Below are 17,980 nucleotides of genomic sequence, written 5' to 3' on the forward strand. Positions count from 1 at the left end.
CATAGCCTGCTACTTGAGAAATCATCTGTTCAATTATAAAGATACCAACTATAGAAGGGTCGGTTGGCATCCGCTTTTTTTTTTTTTTTTTATCAAGACTAGTACTAATTAATTAGTCACTGAAGAAAACTGTAGATTGAAAGCACACGACATTAATGATTAGAATTCCAACTTTGGTCAACATATGCATTAAACTATATAAGGAACATGTTAGAAGAACTAAGTACATACGACCATAGGGTGTGGAAAACAGGGCTTCCCGTCCGCTCAGCCGTACTTAAGCCACACGCCGGGAGGTTAGTAGTTGGGTGGGTGACCACCAGCGAATCCCTTCTGTTGTATGTTTTTGTTTCTCTATAAAAACTTTTGGGCAGGCATCTCGAGGTGTCTTCCAGGATGCCAAAATCTTTGGGTTTATCTTGATTTCTTAGCCACCATGATAGGGGATTCAACAGCCTCCGAGCTAACATGGTCCGTTTGAAGGGCTATTCCTTGTCCCAACACCTTCAGCTGTGAAGATGATGTGATACACGAGCAGAATGGCTCTGAAAATGGGCTCTACCTCAGTCATTACGCTCAAAACATCAACTGGAAAGCTATTCGGACTATACAAGTAATGGATCTATGTGCAGCTCCCCTCAGTGCAAGTGTACCCCTACCTGGACTGCGTGCCCAGCAGAACTGGATTTGGGAATGTTGGGGTTCCTCACCGCGGAGATGGTGTCAACTAGCTTTTTTCATGCATTCTTGGTTAAAGTGCTCGTGAACACGGCAATATAGTACGATGATATCTGAAGTTTGTGGTGTCAAGGCATATGCTTATGTGACCACCAGACCATAAATCGGAGTATTCACAGCTTATATCATCCTCAAACATTCATTGATTGCATAGTAGAGTGTCTAACTCTTGACTACAGAGACTGAACATGATTATTTGAAAATATAGGTAGTTTTTAACAACATTCTGGCACACAAGCTTTATCTGGATTAGTAAGATGTGACACCGATTTTAGGTTTGCTTATATCATCATTTGGCAGTTCCCCCAGAGGACAGCCCGGTTAAGAACGAACCTTTTCTGAGCCTGTATACAAATGCGGGGAACAGAGATGAGGAGATGCCGATGCATGCTTTGGCAAACAGAAGCCACTGTGAAAAGCCATTCACAGATATCTTCTTATAGTTGGATTGCACTGACTGTCCGCGAAAGCGAGCATATCTATCTCGTATACTGAGAACTAGTATGGTTTCTCCAGCCAGTGGGAAACGCCGACTGCGCGCCTCCAAGGCGTGTCAGAGATGCAGTCGACGCAAGGTCAAGTGTGATGTTGCTGATCTGGGCTGCCCTTGCAGCCGCTGCCGCATGGATAACATCACGGAGTGTACATTGGTAACCTCCCGTCGAGGCACCTATGACCGAACAAGTTTTCGACGACAAATAGCGAAGACTGCACCATCTGCATCATTAACGTCACCACCGCCAACGTTACAGCCATCATCGCATGTTCCTGAAGCTATCCTGACTGCATCGTCAACCCGGTCGACTGCATCGAGCGTCCGGAGTCCCGTGCAGGGTCTGCCCTCGCGCCAGTTCGTGGGCGAAGAAAATCGTCCAAACTCCACTTCCGCAGCACACCGGCCGGAGATCATTCTAAATATGGATCAACCAGTCAGCGACCCTCATGCTGTAGATTTGACGCGTCCGCCTGACAGTGCACCATCAGCCTCCGCGACAGACCTGTCGGATCACCGATCACTATCAACAAGGTTTGAAGACTTCCTCGGCCAGGTGGGGCATCGAAGTTTGTGCAATTCAAAGCTAGTTTTGTTCGGAGAGCCTTCACCCTTGACCTTTGCCCTGAAGCTGCAGAAAGGTATCCACTCAGATCTCCATGATGCGAGCCAACGCGCCTTATCTAGTGATTCGCTGGCTGTTGTCGAGGACAATGTTCATCCGGAACACCTACTTCCGCATGATGTTGACTGTTTGAAAGCAAAGGGGGCGTTCATTTACCCGGAGCCGAACATTCTGGAGAAGATGATCAACGCTTTTCTGGAGCATTTCTACCCTTTATACTCCATCGTGGATCCAATAGATCTACGCAAGGCGCAGCAAGAGCGGAAACTGCCATGGATCCTGCTTCATTCAATCTGTTTCGTCGCGATGACTTTCTGCGAGCCTGCGCTGATCTACAAGGCCGGGTTTAGCTCTCGTGCACAGGCACGTAAGGTCTACTACGACCGTGCCAAGGCTCTCTTTGACTTCAACTACGAGAACCGTAAGATAATCCTAGTCAAGGTGGCGATCCTGCTCAGCTTTAAGGGCCCTCAAATGGATTGTTACTGGAATCCGTGCTCGTGGATTGAGATCGGGGTGACCATGGCGGTAGCCATGGGACTGCACCGCAGGTCTATTGCAATGAGCGGGAACTCTCGTGACAAAGGTCTGCTTAGACGGTTATGGTGGACATTAGTTGTCCGTGATGCCCATTGTTCCGCCCTTCTTGGCCGACCATTTCGGATAAACATGTCCCAGGTTGATATTGAAATGTTAGCGGAGGATGACTTTCCCGACGTGCACACATGCCGATCCCAAACAACGTCATCAAGCTGCAACTGTCGCCAGTCAATTGAATACCAGATACAAGCCACAAAGCTATCCCTTATTCTTCGAGAAATCATGTTCTTCCGCTTCGGGCCGACAAGTGGAAGCTCGACCACTAATCACATCCACGAGCAATTGGACCGCTGGAAAGCACAGCTCCCCCCTATCATGCAGTGCCACAGGGGCCAGTTCTCTACATCAATTTTTGCTCTGCAACTCGAGATCCTGCTGGATTACCACATTATGCTCCTCCACATGGACCGACACCTAGAATCCAAACCTAATGACTCGTCACTCCCAACCACAATGTCTAGCAGCTACAACTCCACCGCAATCACCGAGTCAGCAGCCCTAGCCGTTTCATCAAGTGCTATTAAGCTAATGACACGGACTTCCATTAGCGACGTTCCTCATGAAGTCTTCCCTGGGTTTTTCGTGGCAGGGATCGTCCTCTACCAACAGGCACATCGGCTGCAAGACAACCACTTCGCAAGCATGGTCCGTGCAAGCTTCGATAACTGCCAAATGCTCTTAAGCCAAGCCCAAAATACTTGGGACCCCGGGGTGTGGGCGATGAGGGTATTTGAGTTCCTTTTGTTTGTCGCCGACGCAGCCGACGCAGCAGAAGCCACGAGGACATCGGGAGACCCTCATGGCTACCAATCAAACACTACGTCTTTGGACACTAACACTACTCCATATACACAACCTTCCCATCCAATGCATTCCGACATGGAAAGTTCAATCTGGTCGGACATCCCCAACATGGAATTTGATCGGAATGTGGCAATGGATTTGGCGGAATACATGCTTTTGCCGAATTTTTTCACTGCACCGTTCGGTAACTAGGAAAGCACTCAGATACCATATATATTAGCCTTGATAGATGTTACCTGGTTTCATGCATGGGATAATCTAGCAGCTTTGATTCAAAGATCGGATGGTGAGGACTAGGAAGTGTTACTTACAGTTATTGCACATCTTCTGTTTTGCTAGACCGCCGTATTCCTTCCGCGCATTCAGTCAACCCGAACTCCCTTCTTACGCTTCAGAAGCACCGATGCTTAGCAAGCCATCTTGCCTTCGGATCAAGGACCTTGTAGGCGCGGCTGTGTGGCCTCCGCAATTACTCACTACCCGCGGCTATATGCCTCCCGGGTGGAATGTCAGGGCCCACTGCCGCGGCTCCCACAAACTCAAAAATGATCGCCACGACGTCAATTTCACTCGCACCGACAATTGAGCCATGTCTGTTGTACATTAATCATATACAGGCACGGCTGACTCACGCCAATCATTGGCTGATTGTTCTGCGGACTTGTAGCCGGAGTCCTTCACATGGTATTCGCCACCAGGCAACTTTTTAGAGCTCAAAGGGCCTGGGAGGTTCCAATTTCGCGCGATTGAACAGTCCTAGCCGTGAGTATACGATGGAACAGCTACAAATGACGTGATCGAATGCCTGTCGCCATGTGTTTGGAGAATTATGTAGAATCGCGAAAGGTTATTCTACCGTTGGGCGAATACCATAATTAGTAATGCATATAACCGAAGGGCCCGTATAGTAGATAGTAGAGGACCTCGAGTTATAAAAGCGCATTTGCCCCAAGCACGATAGTAAAGTAATCCACTTCTCCCTTCATTGACTTCATACATTTCAGCTGCCTAGTATGCCATCTGTTTTCTTAATCGGCCCTGGCCTGATCGGCGGAGAGGTTCTCGACCTCCTTCTGCGCGACAAGAAGTATGAGATCACGACCCTTGTGCGTAGGGAGGCTGCCCGGCCAGCCTTCCACGAACTCGGCGTCAAGACTGTCATGGGATCGTTAGCCGACAAAGGCGTGATTTCAAAACAAACAGCGACCAGCGATATTGTGATTCACACTGCTACTGCCGATGACCTGCCCTCTGTACAAGCCGTCCTTGAGGGTGTCCGGCAACGAACCCAGCTCGGACAAGAGACCATCTACATCCACACTAGTGGAGCAAGTCTCATCGGGGATGGTGCAAAAGGCTCCTATAAGAGCGATATGATCTTCGACGACGAAACTCCAAGCTCCATCGACTCACTACCGGACCATGCCCCCCATCGAGAAATCGACCTGGCCATTGTAAATGCACGCAAAGAGCTTTCGTCCCATGCAAAGTTTGCGATCATGATTCCACCGGTTATTTACGGTGTCGGTACACGTGAGAAGCGACTCTCCATCCAGCTCCCAACGCTGGTGCGATATTCCATTAAGCATGGATATCCCGGTATGATCGGCGATGGCCTCTCTGTGTGGAACCAGGTACACGTGAAAGACCTCGCGCGCGGCTACCTCACGCTTCTGCAATGGTTGGAGCGGGCATCCAGCAAGGACGTCTTCCCGAATCCGTACTTCTTCTGTGAGAACGGCCAGGAGCTCTCGTGGGGGGAATGCGCGGCTCAAATTGGTCGGATCTTGAAGGAAGCAGGAAAAGTAGCAGATTCAACCCCCAAGACTATCCCAACGGAGAAGTACAATGATCTTTTCGGCGACTTTTCAGGTCTTGTGGTCGGGTCCAACGCCCGTAATCGTGCTAATCGGCTCCGCAAGCTGGGCTGGGAACCGCGGGAGAAGAACACCTTTGCTTCTCTGGAGGAGGATGAGATCCCCCTTATCTTGCAGGAGAAGGGGGAGTTCAATGGTTATGCTGCTCCGGTAGCTTCAGGCAAGTTTTAGGATGAGAGATGAGACTGGCGTTGGAGTTGACTAGTATTGTGTAAAAGAATGACTAGTTTATGGTATGACAAGACTGTTAGACTATTAAAAGAAGGATCTTGAAAATATATTGCACTGTCTATATATTGAAACGTAGTTGCCTATTTTCATCAGATAGCCCGAAATCAAGGTAAATCCGTGGTATAAAGTGCATGCAAGGAACGCGCTCAACATGCGTTCAGTACTTTAAATACCAGTCTCCACTTCGTGGAGGCCTAGCCAGCCGTCAATATCTCTTGCGCAGTTGGGATATTATTTTAAAGTTGACTAGTCCAGAAATACTGCTACGGGGTCTTACAGCGTTCGATGGAATGGCAAAATAGTCTTCGAGCGGATTGCTCAAATGTATACATACCTCAGGAATATTGCCCTGATAATACATTCCGGTGCCTTTTACTATATAAGATATGTGTTCAGAGACTGGGGGGTTACGAAATTGCTTGATGAGTGGAGAAATGTGGCTACCTACGCGCTTTGTTATTTGCTGTATTCATCATGCATATAAGATTTGGGCTTTTTAAACGCCGTATTAACTATGTCACAATCTATTCAGAACTTTGTAATCAATTTACGTCCTCGTAACATTTATTTGTCAGGGCAGCAGCGGTGTAAACCAAGCAAACATCCTTAGCACCATGTGACACAACAAGGCAACGGGATATTCAGCAGCGCAGCAATCGGACCTGGCTCTTTTTCTTTTTGCCTTAGCTGCTATTACTGTATGATTTGATCTTCAGGACTCCGGTTGCAGCTTATACGAAGGCATAATTCACGAGGTCTATGCCATTTGCAAGTCAGCACGAGTGAATAGCTCACTTGTTAAACTGGGGAAGACCGTACCGAACTGAAAGCGCACGCTGAGGCCCACTAAGCCGCACCCCTCCCCACTCTGTGGGCGCTACTTTGTCGAGATGAACTACCAAATGCCCCCTTTCCAGCCCTTGCATTTTGTTCCCGCAAAAGACAGGCAGATAATGCTAGACCTCCCTATTTGGAGAGTCAATGCCGTCGCCCATGATCCGCTTGATAATGACGGCAATCATTGGTGTATCTATCTCAATGTTACGGACACTACTTCGGTACAGATTGACATGGCCCCGTCCTACAATGTTCCTGGTGTCACAAACCCCAACGGCAGCAAGGGCATCCTGATCATTAGCTACTTAGAACACGCTGTCTCGATATCGACCACGGCATAGAAAGCCGTACAAATGGAAGCTCGCCCTGACTGCAAAGCGCGAGATTTGGTCGACTTATTAGTGGGCCAAAAGCGCCATCAATATGAGTTCAATGCCGCAGGCGAGGGCTGCAGGTATTGGGCCACCCAGCAAATCGATCTTTTCCAGAGACCTGGATTCCTCGTCAATCCTTCCCAGGTTGCATCTGCGAAGAATGCCATTCTCACGAAGTGGCCCAGTGGAGTTGGGTACCCGCTTGTGGTTGGCACCTATTCCCTGAGGCCTATCCATGTGGAGTGGTCATAAATGCGCTTTATTTGATTCACCTTTGATGTCATGCTTTTTCAAAACTATGGGTTTCGCCCACTTTTGTTTTACGCCCATGCAAAAAGAAAAGGTTCAAATGAGAAAAACATACAACAGAAGGGATTCGCTGGTGGTCACCCACCCAACTACTAACCTCCCGGCGTGTGGCTTAAGTACGGCTGAGCGGACGGGAAGCCCTGTTTTCCACACCCTGTGGTCGTATGTACTTGACAACTATTGAGAGGGGAATATGAAGAGCATATTCTGATTAAACAACGCTGTACTGCCGAGCTACAACCCGTATCTTGACCCTTAATACCGAGGCAGACTGTAAAAGTCGAGCAGATGAGCGCCTAGGGTCCACCGGTTTCTCAACATTATAAGGACAACACCCGAAGGCGGTGAAATTGCCTCATGTCATAAAATTCATTCATTGTGCAAAGTGCCGATCAATAATGGAATAACTTGACTTAGGAAAAGGGCTATGGTGTTGTGTCCGGTTCAACCAAGAAGATATATTCTAGAGGAATCACCTGTACCTTACGCAATGTCGGCAACGTCATTTGTACACCCACCAGAGCATCAAGGTGAAAGCCAGCTTATTTGAAGCTGACAATAAATGATCAACTCTATAGAAATATCCTACAAAGACTTGGATTTCTCTCAAATACTTCTATTACTAGGCTAAGTTAGTCCGAATCATCAAATTCGATATCATGCCTGATTGCTTCGTAGGAGTCATATAGTCAAAAAAGGAAGTACAGCTAGCATCAAATGCTCTCATTCATTAGAGTCAATAATTGGTATCTTATATGTAGAACATCAAGACATGTTCTGAGCAGCGTGGACATGTGTCGCCAGATCCAGCAGGCGATTTGAGTAACCCCACTCGTTATCGTACCACGCCATGATTTTGAAGAACTGTGAACAATCAGCATGAGTGACATCCATAAATTCTCAGAGCATACATACCTGAGGATTTAACTCAGTACATGCAGGTGCATCAATAATAGCGCTATACGGGCTTCCATTGTAGTCGGTGCTGATGAGCTCCTCATCTGTAACCCTCAACACACCAGCCATGCTAGACTTGGATGCGACGCGGAAGGTAGAAAGAATCTCTGAAAGAGAGGTGGGCTTCTCGGTGCTAATTGTAAGGTCAATCATCGAGACATTGGGTCTGCATACAGTCCAGTCAGCAAATGGTGGTTGTCAAGACAATGATCGAGTAGAGCTTACGTCGGAACACGGATTGATACACCCGTCACCTTGCCGCTTAGCTCGGGCAGCACTGAAGCAACTGCTTTCGCAGCGCCAGTAGTGGTAGGGATAATGTTGTTGAAGACGCCACGACCTATGAACAAATACGTTAGCTATAGACAATCAAACCCTGTTGAGAATGGCCAACTCACCAAGTCGACGGTTCTTCTTGCTATACCCATCCAAAACTTGCTGAGAACGAGTTGCAGCATGAATGGTCGTCAAGAATCCCTGAGCTACACCAAAGTTCTCATGAAGCACCTTCAATACCGGCGTAACGCAGTTCGTCGTGCAGCTCGCATTAGAAACGACCAGGTTCTCCTGGGTAGGACGGTACAAATCCGAGTTGACGCCATAGACGAAGGTAGGCGAATCAGAGGGTGCAGAGATCAAGACTCGCTTTGCTTGTCCATAGGTGATATGATCCATAGCTTGGTGGGACTTTGTGAATTTGCCTGTGCATTCCAGTACATAGTCGACGCCCAGAGCATCCCATTTGAGTTTCTTGAGGTCGCGCTCAGAGGTTAGAGTAATGGGGGCGCCGTCTATGATGATACGGTTTTCGGATATTATTTGGATGGTTGTATCTTCATCAAGATCTCCCATAGAGGAATCGTATCGGATGAGGTAGATAAGGTCTTCAACTGTGACGCAGGTGTGATTGATGGCGACTACCTGAATATCTGAGCGGACGAGGGATGCGCGGAGGAGATTGCGACCTAAGACCAGTGTTTAGTGGCTTGCGTTGTCGTATGAGAAGTACAATAACATACCTATCCGGCCAAAGCCGTTGATGCCTACTTTGCAGGCGTATGGTGATGTGGAAATGCCAACGGGAGAGTCATTGGTGGAGGGAGCCATGATTATGCAGATACGTAATGTTTGAGGATATTCTGAAAAGCTCTTATTGGACTGGTAAAATTCTCATTTATCTAGTATAAGCACGGGCTCTCCTTCCCTTTAGCCAGGGATTAATGTGATTTATAGAAATGATACAGGATTGACTCGTTAACCAGTATACGACATAACCCGATTCTAGGAGCCGACATGTTCTACGTTTAGGAGGCAATGAATCGGCTTCCAACAAGTCCGACAGAACCGGGCATGAATATGACATCTACACTGATAACTTGAATCCTTCGCCAGTAATATCCCCGGGTATGACGGCGTAGACGCGACCGGCAGCAAGCTGTAGAGTCCGATTCCGATGGAGGACCCACACTGAATCCCCGAATTTCGCAGAGAAACTCACATCCGACACGGTGGATGCCAAGTCCCAGCCATTCTCGAACCAGCCCCAGGAATTAAGTCGGGGTAAAAAACCTCCGAAAACCGGACTAACCACTAGTTCAGGGCTTGGTAAACCGCGATGAACGAGGTGCGGCATATTTGACCGACCGGGACGGCAATCATCTGCGGAAGTGTTTCTGTCCGCGCCTCGTCCCTCTTCCATTTCCGCCCATCAAACCATGGCTCCAGGACACCAATGGGATGTGCTCTGTACCCTAATCTTGTCTTCACTGCGGCTAGATAACAAGTTTAGAGGTTACGATTCAGCCAAAGAAGCCTTTACGTAGGTGCGATATGCACGATGATTTTGAACGTGAACTTAAGTGTTTCATGTTTAATATATGTTCGTAAAAACACGTAAATTTGACTACGTCATAAATCTCGCCAACGTAACCCAGCAATAACATTCTCAATCATGCATGTTCTCTCATCTCAACAGAGCAATCGTCCTTCTCCTTGTTATAGGCAACCAGCTCTGCCGGGGTAATTTCTCCCTGAGGAAGATGACGCGCCATAGAGACAATCTGCCAAGGCGACGACGCATCCCGGAAGACGTGGTTGATCAACTCCAAGTTCCGGTTCATAGTCTCCGGATAGAAGAAATACACCAGAACCGGAATGCAGGCAGATAAGATCGCGTACATGATATAGTACCGGTAGCCGATAGTATCCAAAGCGACCGGAGTAATCATCACAACAACAAAGTTCCACAACCAGTGGTTGGCAGTGGAGATAGCTGACATCGCGACTCGAAGACGCTGGGGCGCAACTTCCGTGCAGTACAGGAAATTACCACCCAGGAAGCCAATGGGATAGAAGAGATTAAACATGAAAATAAACACCACGGATGCGATCGACGCCTGTCTGTTTTCAACTCCGAAGCTAGTGGTGATGGCCAATGCAGCCATGCAGAATGCCATGCCTGTACCGCTGATCATAAATACTGCACGTCGGCCTAGTCGATCAATGGCAAAGAAGGAGATAAAGCAGCATACAAACTTCCATGTCAGGGCAGATGCTGCAAGGATTCTTGAAAGACTAGAGCTCAGACCCAGATTTTGTTCGAAGATGGTAGAGGCGTAGACTGAGATAAGGTTTCCACCACACATTTGTTGGAAGAATTGCAAGACAATGCAGAGACAGAAGCGATAGAATAAACGTTCGTCATCATCTTTGGAGAACATTTCACGGATCGCCCTTGTTGACTGGGTGGTGTTCTCAAATGATAGTTCAATACCAGAAATTTCTGACTTGATAGCTTCATCTTCCGGAGACATGCCCTTGTATGCGGCAAGGCTAGCGGATGCCTCTTCGGTACGGTTCACTCTTACCAACCAACGTGGTGACTCAGGAAGTAAGAAGACCGCGACCAAGATCACCAGTGATGGCAGGAAGGATAGTGACAGCGGTCCACGCCATTGACCGGTATTTTCACCAGATAGTCGACTGAAAGCAAAGTCGATCCAGTTGCACAGAGCATATCCGAGACACATAAAGATACCGTCGGCGATGACATGCTGACCCCGATGCTTGGCGGAAGAGCATTCAGATTGCCAAACAGGGACAGCAACACTGAATTGACCGGTACCGATACCCAGAATGATTCGGCCAACAGTAAATTGAACCAAAGAATAGGCTGACACTTGGAGCAATTGACCAATGATAGTGAGAATAGAACCGATGAAAATAGTCTTGCGTCGCCCAAGACGATCTGAGATGACAGTACATGACAGCGCACCAATCAGCGCACCAATTTGGAAAGACGCAATGACAGCTCCCTTTCCAGTAGAATTCTTCGCTTCTAGAGCACCTGTCGTATTGATTGTATCGATCTGGGGAAAGACCTTAACTCAAGATTGGAGAGTAGCAAGGGGACCAGCCCCAGCCTGGTTGTAGCCGAAGATGATAAAAGCGGGAGCAACGATAAGGATAACCTGGGCCATGCGTAAAGCACTGCCGGTAAGGTGCAAAAGTTGTCGAGACATTCTGAAAGGTGTCTCAACCAAGACTTATGAATAAGAAAGATAAATAGACAAAACCAAAGTGGGTTGTGGGAGTAATGGTGGTGTTTCCCTTATATAAGAGGAGACGAACTTTACCATCCCCAGACTGGTAAGAGTTGCTAACCCCAAGACATGCTGCCAAGGACCTGGGGTCCCCGTAAAACTGGGGAAGCGCACAAGAATTACCCCATGCCTTGCGGGGAATACTTACCGTCTGTTCAGATACGGCATCATGATTGGTCCAAATAACGGCGATGAAGGTGGAAATGAAAATCAGACCACATTGACCGGAGGTTGCTATGTCCGGCTACTTTTATGATGCAATCATCTCAATGTACTAAACGACTTGTCATCTGCGCACTTGTCTATGGTAATAGGCTGAGCATACACGAGTATTGCATAATGCTCGATTCTCGAGACCGGAAAAACAAATTAGAAGGGTTGGCGATCAATTCCTGTCGGCATATCTTTTCCCCTATGTTTAGGGTAGCCGGGATATAGCATTCTATTCTACTTGGTAGCACTGAAACATCCTACGGGCTGCATGAGGCGAAATATGACCGAAATTGAGGCGCCGATTTGTCTCCTGGGCTAGTATCTAGAACATGGAATAAGAAAAATAAAGCAATAGATAAGATAAAAAAATTATTAAAAAAAGAGTTTTAGAGAAAGTTTTTATCACAACTCCTCGCTAAAATTCTCGCTTGGACTCCAGAACCATGAAAAAAGCGCGCAATATTCACTCAATATTTATAATTTGTAATTCGCAAATCCTGCAATTCTATTTACAGCAAATGGCCCTCTTGAGGCCATGATACAGTTATTCTAGCATTCTACTTGGAGCCCAGCTTCTTGATCTCAGCAACAACAGCATCGGTGACCTCCTTGGTGTTAGCCTTGCCTCCCAAGTCACGGGTGAGAATGCCCTGCTCGCAAACATTCTCAACACAGGTCAAAAGCTTCTCAGAAGCCTCTTGCTCGCCCAGCCAAGCAAGCATCTCAGCCGCGGTCCAGAAAGTAGCAACAGGGTTTGAGATACCCATGCCAGTGATATCGAAAGCAGAGCCGTGGATAGGCTCGAACATGCTAGGGTACTCGCGGGTAGGGTCGAGGTTGGAAGTAGGAGCAATACCGATAGATCCAGCCAGAGCAGCGGCCAGGTCAGACAAAATATCGGCGTGCAAGTTGGTTGCCACGATAGTATCGAGGCTCTTGGGGTTCAGAACCATGCGAGTGGTCATAGCATCAACCAGCATTTTGTCAACGGTGACATCGGGGAAGTCCTGAATAAATCCTATGTCAGTACTTAGATGATCGTATATGTCCTCCGGGTGGTCTTACCTTAGCCGTAGCCTTAGCAACTTCATCCCACAGAACCATTCCGTTACGCTGAGCATTACTCTTAGTAACAACAGTCAGGAGCTTGCGAGGGCGCTTCTGAGCAGTCTCAAAAGCGAATCGCATAATACGCTCCACAGCGTGGCGGGTGAAGACAGAAACTTCGGTTGCCGACTCCCAAGGCTTGCCTGTGTGGGAACGGCCACCCTGGCCCGCATACTCGCCTTCACTGTTCTCGCGGATAATGACCCAGTCGAGATCCCCAATGTTGCAGTTGCGGAGGGGAGATTGAGTACCCCGGAAGACTCGAGTGGGGCGGACGTTGGCATATTGTTGGAATGGCTGGCAGATAGCCAGACGAAGGCCCCAGAGGGAGATGTGGTCAGGAACATCTGTATCTGTTAGATAATATTTCTGCTTTTAATATCAATATACTCACCAGGAGCGCCAACAGCGCCAAAGAAGATAGCATCGTGCTTCTTCAATTCGTCAAGGCCTCCATCGGGGATGTATTTGCCGGTCTTCTTGTATGTCTCAGAGCTCCAATCATAGTGCTTGAAGTCTAATTTGAAAGTCTGGAGCGTATCGGTCAGAGCATTCAAGGCGGTGATACCGGCCTCGATAACCTCGGGACCAATTCCATCCGCGGGGATAGAAGCAATGCTGTATGTTCTGCGAGTGACGGAAGGAGACATGGTGGATCAGGTGTGTTGGATGTAGGATTGGAGTGATTTGAGATTGATGGAGGGGTAGATGGAGGGGTAGCGTTAGCGCTTGCTCGGTTTTAAGCACTTTTGGTGTCAATGTATGGATTGGTCTTGTTTTGTTAAAAGTGGCAACCTGTTATGACGTTTAACTCTGTGGCCAATAAGGTATTGTGCTTCGGAGATGTTCAAGTCCGTAGATGACCGGTTTGGAGAAGTGCGGCGTCGGAGGTTTTCTTCTCCGGCACATTGCCTCGATTCCAAGGCCTAGCCATAGAAGATCATTGGAGGTGGACTGTGATTTCATAATCTCTCCAATCTTGGAAATATCGCATGTGCGAATTTCATGCTGAGAAATCTGAAGCTGGCAGATTCTGGGGCGCCTCTCATTGTTATGATGAGCTGACTAAGCCATGCTTTCATCGACCATGTGTGGACACGTAGAGGGCAATTATCCCCTGATTATTTGTGAAAATATTAATATACAATGTCAAGATTCATCAGACTCTTTGGATAGTTAGAGTATTCCTTATGTTTTAACACGACTGGCGCTCTATATCTCAATGAGATTGAATACAGCGTGGAAATAGTGCTGTGTATAGTAAGCTACGCCCAGATGTCTTGCGATCGCCAATGCCTGGAAGATGACTGGCTAAATCTACCGGACTAAACGATTTTTATACACGATCTGCAGGTACTATGAGAAATTAGGAGATCTTCCCAAAAATATTTGGCTCTAATTCCTTGGCATGAAACAGAATCAAAGGGTATCTTATATAGCAACCTTCCCTGGTCTTAAAGAGAGAATAACATCTAGTAATGCTATTCCAGGGAGTTTAGCTTCCACTTATTGCCAACCCATCAATTACTACCAGGTCCTATCTACCGATGAACTTAGTTCCACGATGTAGGTATCAGTCCACACGATGACTTCATTCGACCCTCTTCCAAGGTTCGAGAGCCCTCCGTCTAATGCCGGAACGCGAATGCGGTATTTATCTAACCCTATGTTCCTTTGGCACGGCTGACATAACATAACCTCGTTTTAAGGAAGAGGTGCGACGTCACGGAGTAACTCGAGCACTTCTCATCCAAGGGCAAAGCTAAACAGAACAACAAAGTCTGCGAGTGAAAGGGACACCCTGAGAAGATTATTATTTCTTCGACAAAAAGACATTGAAGTGAGTGTATGTGAGATTTCTGGCCATCAGGACAGTCGGCATCTCATCTTTGCGTGTATCCATGGGGCCCCAGAACCCCCTGGGCTCCACTGCCTCCTCCATCCGGAGGTCAGGAAACCTGGCCTAGCCGTTGCCTCACTTTCCTTATTTGCCTTGATTCTTCCCTGCAGGATTTTCATTCTGTTCTTCATTTTCTTCTATCTCTAGTTTGTTCAAGTACATACCTTGCTTTGGTGTTCTTATAATGTCTACACAAGACAGAATCATGCACTCTATGACCTTTGTTGACAGAATTTGTCGGGTCTCCTGGGGGTGGTTTTCAGTCTCGATGAGCACTGGGAGCATCGGTACCCTGCTTTACAACACTCCCCACAAGTTTTCTGGTCTTATGGCTATTGGAAAAATCTTTTTCATCCTTGATATTGTTACCTATTTAGCGATTTGGACCTCTCTCATCACACGATTCAGTCGAAACCAACACGCATTCAGAAATACATTCAACGACCCTGAAGAAGCCTACCTCATTCCCACCGCGGCTTTGGGATTTGCTACTATACTTTTTGGAATTGAATGTTATGGCGTTCCTGCCTGTGGAGATTGGCTGAAATACGCTCAACTGGTTCTATTCTGGGTCTATACAGCCGTGGCAATCTCTCTGGCAGTTGGGCTTAACTGGCATCTTTATCGAATTCGCATGGCTTCTCGCCAGCCTTTCTGGCTCGTGCGTCTCCTTCCGTCCTTTCCGGCCATGCTTGGTGGTACCACTGCCTCACTACTCGCCGGAGCCCAGCCCAGTCACTTTGCCATCCCCATCCTCATTGCGGGAACATGCTTGCAGGGCTTTGGCTTCTTGATCTCGTTATTCATATTAGGTGAATATTTCTACGGCCTTCACCACCATGGTCTACCGCCAATGCGTCGCAGACCTCAGATGTTCATTGCCATTGGACCACCGGCGTTTACTGCAGTTGCGCTAATGGGAATGGCTGAGATTGCAACAGAAAAATTTCCTGCCCATTATATCCCCTTAGCCACGCACGTCAACACCGCAGAAGTTCTGCTCATTGTTGCGATATTCTTGTCCATCTTCATGTGGATATTCTCTTTCTTTCTTTGGATGCTTGGGTGGCTTAGCATTTTTGCTGCCTACCATGAATGGAAGTTTGATATTACTTGGTGGGCAACCGTCTTCCCCAACACTGGGTTTGCGTTAGCAACAATCAAGATCGGAGACTTGGTTGATTCGAAGCCTATCAAGTGGGTTGGCAGTGCAGCAACCATCATCCAAGTCACTCTATGGTTAGGTTGCTTCTGTCTCCACATATGGGCGTACTTCACACGTCGGACGTTATGGCCGGGCATGGATGAGGGATTCGAAGCAGAGGGGCATATTGGCGAAGGGCTAGATATGGAGGGAGAGGTTGTGTCTTCCAAACATTCAGTGGCATCATAGATATATGATTTTGTACATAAGACTTCTTGAAAGAGGTATTCCCATCCAAAGAACCGCTATAGCTTTCCCAATGAACCGCATTCACTTGAATAAGACATCTATCTTGGGTTGTGGGTTCGTGAGTTGCTTTTCCTAAGTTTAGAGTGCGCTTGATCCCCACCGAATCCACTGCCAGAGGCTTGGCTATCTTGGCAGGGTCTTGAGTTCGAGGCCTGGTGAAAGAATGTACTGAAGTGGCCATACCAGCTGCAAGTCTTCAACGATCAGAGTTCTACCGTACATCGCCGATGATTGACATCTATTGACATCTCCGAGGTGGAATGTCGCAAATTTACTTTAAACTACTATCTATGACGGAGGCTAAACCCCACACAGTCTTCAATTTCATTTCTTCGTGATCAAAAGTATATACTCGGCTTGCTTTTAGACAGCTCGTCCGCCATCGTGGAGTGATCATTTTGTTTCCCACTATCCCCCGTCGCCGTGGCGTTACTATAATCGGGAAAAGGATTAATTATAGCCTCAGTTGACCCGGAAGCTGGGTCTCTTGGGTATACCGGAGAAGACACCATTCCAGGGGGCTGGAGGTAGACGTTATAGGGACTGTTCATGTGGACACCTTCTCCTGGATGCCAAGCAAAACTAGCCGGTCCCGGCCCTTCTATTTCACCTTGAGGGCTGTGGCTGTGGGCAGTAGTAGCCACCGGTGAAGCCGAAACGGCATGACTAACTGCAGAACTTTCCATGAGCGGTCCCCCTTGCGACTGGTTGAGGGTAAATTGATCGCTCATGGACGCCTTCCAGTGGTATATGTCAGGCCAATCTCGAAGCGGCAATCGCGACCATTCCTCCATTCGTGCAGCTTTCGACTATTGTAACGAGTCCGGCTTCGTAGTGGCTTGGAGCAGAGTGGTTGCTGGTCCCATCGAGCTCAATGCCATGAGAGCACCATAAAGGGCCGACTCGGTTTCCGCAAGTCTTTGCTCTAATTGATTGAGATATCCGAGAGGGAGACCTCTATTGAATATTGATTAGCTGCGAAGTGCGGGTCTCTCGCAGAGAGATGGTCATACCTCTTGCCGCTTTCAGGGTATTTGCATTTTGATGATTCATTGGAGCATTGAGAGCAAAAAGGGCTACAGGTGTATGTCAGAGACCAACAAAGTCCGACGCTTAAGGTGGAATATCATTTTCATAGGTTCGCCATACAGTCTCCGATCGCACTATGTGGGTATTAACGCTGCAGAAATAGTAGATGAACGAAAGTTTAACTCACCTTGCATTTCCGCTGCCTGCATACCTCGCAGGAGATAGGACTTAGAACATCATCATCCTCTAGGATTGGGTCAGTCATTAAACGGCAGATTTGCAGACGTGGAGGTGCTACACGTACCTGGCATATCGGAGCTGGATGCCCGTTTAGATCGTTGCCGTCCCATATCTCACCGCCTGTTGTCTTACCAACTTGATATGAAAATAGAATATCTCCGGGGAACTGGCAAGTTCAGTCAGTCTGCCAAGTGTCTTTGCCGCCGATCGGACCGAATTGATGTACCTGCGGGAGCCACCGCGTCATCCGGAGGAAGAAACCTCCGACGGTCTCCGCGTTGTGAATTAAGGTTCAACTGCCGAATGTGGATATGACGATGCACCTACAGTGACCATTCTTCGGGGTCGTTGCGATAATGTGGAGGAGACAAAAATATGAGGCTAAAGTGTTGCCTCCATTTGTGCTATCTAGACGACGACTTGGAGGTCAACAGAGCGCGTGATGGGGCCGACGTGAGTAGGTCACGTGACCCACATCGCCAGCCAGCAGGTCAACTGTGCTGTACGAACATAAGACATATACCTGTATGTAGAATAGATACATATTTTTCCATCTAATACTTTGCGAGACTCACTATTTCAGCAAGGTTT

General features: G+C 47.7%; 8 protein-coding genes across 8 annotated transcripts; 3 read left to right on the top strand and 5 right to left on the bottom strand.

Moving 5' to 3' along the window:
- Window positions 1–1,115: 1,115 nt before the first annotated feature.
- Window positions 1,116–3,655, top strand: BDQ94DRAFT_181585 (Zn(II)2Cys6 transcription factor; the record flags this gene model as incomplete). The annotated part of the gene is made up of 2 exons (XM_026773921.1): window positions 1,116–1,149; window positions 1,255–3,655. 2 exons carry the CDS (start codon window positions 1,116–1,118, stop codon window positions 3,450–3,452), a joined length of 2,232 nt encoding a protein of 743 aa, XP_026623302.1. The 3' UTR covers window positions 3,453–3,655.
- A 597-nt stretch (window positions 3,656–4,252) lies between these two features.
- Window positions 4,253–5,390, top strand: BDQ94DRAFT_181589 (uncharacterized protein). The gene has a single exon (XM_026773922.1). The coding sequence runs from the start codon at window positions 4,274–4,276 to the stop codon at window positions 5,306–5,308; it is 1,035 nt and encodes a 344-aa protein (XP_026623303.1). The 5' UTR covers window positions 4,253–4,273; the 3' UTR covers window positions 5,309–5,390.
- Window positions 5,391–7,653: 2,263 nt separating this feature from the next.
- On the bottom strand, window positions 7,654–9,019 carry BDQ94DRAFT_181592 (type I glyceraldehyde-3-phosphate dehydrogenase; the record flags this gene model as incomplete). The annotated part of the gene is made up of 5 exons (XM_026773923.1): window positions 8,865–9,019; window positions 8,244–8,810; window positions 8,071–8,185; window positions 7,804–8,011; window positions 7,654–7,752 (listed from the first exon to the last, which is right to left on the bottom strand). The coding sequence occupies exons 1-5, from the start codon at window positions 8,950–8,952 to the stop codon at window positions 7,654–7,656; spliced, it is 1,077 nt and encodes a 358-aa protein (XP_026623304.1). The 5' UTR covers window positions 8,953–9,019.
- A 775-nt stretch (window positions 9,020–9,794) lies between these two features.
- Window positions 9,795–11,366, bottom strand: BDQ94DRAFT_161347 (sugar porter family MFS transporter; the record flags this gene model as incomplete). The annotated part of the gene is made up of 2 exons (XM_026769368.1): window positions 9,795–11,225; window positions 11,304–11,366. 2 exons carry the CDS (start codon window positions 11,364–11,366, stop codon window positions 9,795–9,797), a joined length of 1,494 nt encoding a protein of 497 aa, XP_026623305.1.
- Window positions 11,367–12,164: 798 nt separating this feature from the next.
- On the bottom strand, window positions 12,165–13,417 carry BDQ94DRAFT_181594 (putative tartrate dehydrogenase; the record flags this gene model as incomplete). Its single annotated transcript, XM_026773924.1, has 3 exons — window positions 12,165–12,667; window positions 12,726–13,114; window positions 13,162–13,417. The coding sequence occupies 3 exons, from the start codon at window positions 13,415–13,417 to the stop codon at window positions 12,218–12,220; spliced, it is 1,095 nt and encodes a 364-aa protein (XP_026623306.1). The 3' UTR covers window positions 12,165–12,217.
- Window positions 13,418–14,851: 1,434 nt separating this feature from the next.
- BDQ94DRAFT_161349 (tellurite-resistance/dicarboxylate transporter family protein) lies at window positions 14,852–16,060 on the top strand (the record flags this gene model as incomplete). The annotated part of the gene is made up of 1 exon (XM_026769369.1): window positions 14,852–16,060. The coding sequence occupies one exon, from the start codon at window positions 14,852–14,854 to the stop codon at window positions 16,058–16,060; it is 1,209 nt and encodes a 402-aa protein (XP_026623307.1).
- Window positions 16,061–16,426: 366 nt separating this feature from the next.
- Window positions 16,427–17,075, bottom strand: BDQ94DRAFT_75254 (uncharacterized protein). The gene has a single exon (XM_026776453.1). The coding sequence runs from the start codon at window positions 16,912–16,914 to the stop codon at window positions 16,459–16,461; it is 456 nt and encodes a 151-aa protein (XP_026623467.1). The 5' UTR covers window positions 16,915–17,075; the 3' UTR covers window positions 16,427–16,458.
- Window positions 17,076–17,107: 32 nt separating this feature from the next.
- Window positions 17,108–17,563, bottom strand: BDQ94DRAFT_75255 (uncharacterized protein). The gene is made up of 3 exons (XM_026776454.1): window positions 17,454–17,563; window positions 17,337–17,395; window positions 17,108–17,283 (listed from the first exon to the last, which is right to left on the bottom strand). The coding sequence occupies exons 1-3, from the start codon at window positions 17,497–17,499 to the stop codon at window positions 17,197–17,199; spliced, it is 192 nt and encodes a 63-aa protein (XP_026623468.1). The 5' UTR covers window positions 17,500–17,563; the 3' UTR covers window positions 17,108–17,196.
- Window positions 17,564–17,980: the final 417 nt, after the last annotated feature.

Source organism: Aspergillus welwitschiae, assembly GCF_003344945.1.
Source record: "Aspergillus welwitschiae strain CBS 139.54b unplaced genomic scaffold BDQ94scaffold_30, whole genome shotgun sequence".
In the NCBI taxonomy this organism is placed as follows: domain Eukaryota; kingdom Fungi; phylum Ascomycota; class Eurotiomycetes; order Eurotiales; family Aspergillaceae; genus Aspergillus; species Aspergillus welwitschiae.

Bases quoted from the DNA above. Each gene is read 5' to 3' on its own strand.
- BDQ94DRAFT_181589 (XM_026773922.1), top strand. From the start codon at position 4,274: ATGCCATCTGTTTTCTTAATCGGCCCTGGCCTGATCGGCGGAGAGGTT.
- BDQ94DRAFT_75254 (XM_026776453.1), bottom strand. From the start codon at position 16,914: ATGGAGGAATGGTCGCGATTGCCGCTTCGAGATTGGCCTGACATATAC.
- BDQ94DRAFT_75255 (XM_026776454.1), bottom strand. From the start codon at position 17,499: ATGGGACGGCAACGATCTAAACGGGCATCCAGCTCCGATATGCCAG. The intron at 17,396-17,453 runs GTACGTGTAGCA...ACCCAATCCTAG, and splicing joins ATCCAGCTCCGATATGCCAG to AGGATGATGATGTTCTAAGT. The intron at 17,284-17,336 runs GTGAGTTAAACT...ATACCCACATAG, and splicing joins GCAGGCAGCGGAAATGCAAG to TGCGATCGGAGACTGTATGG.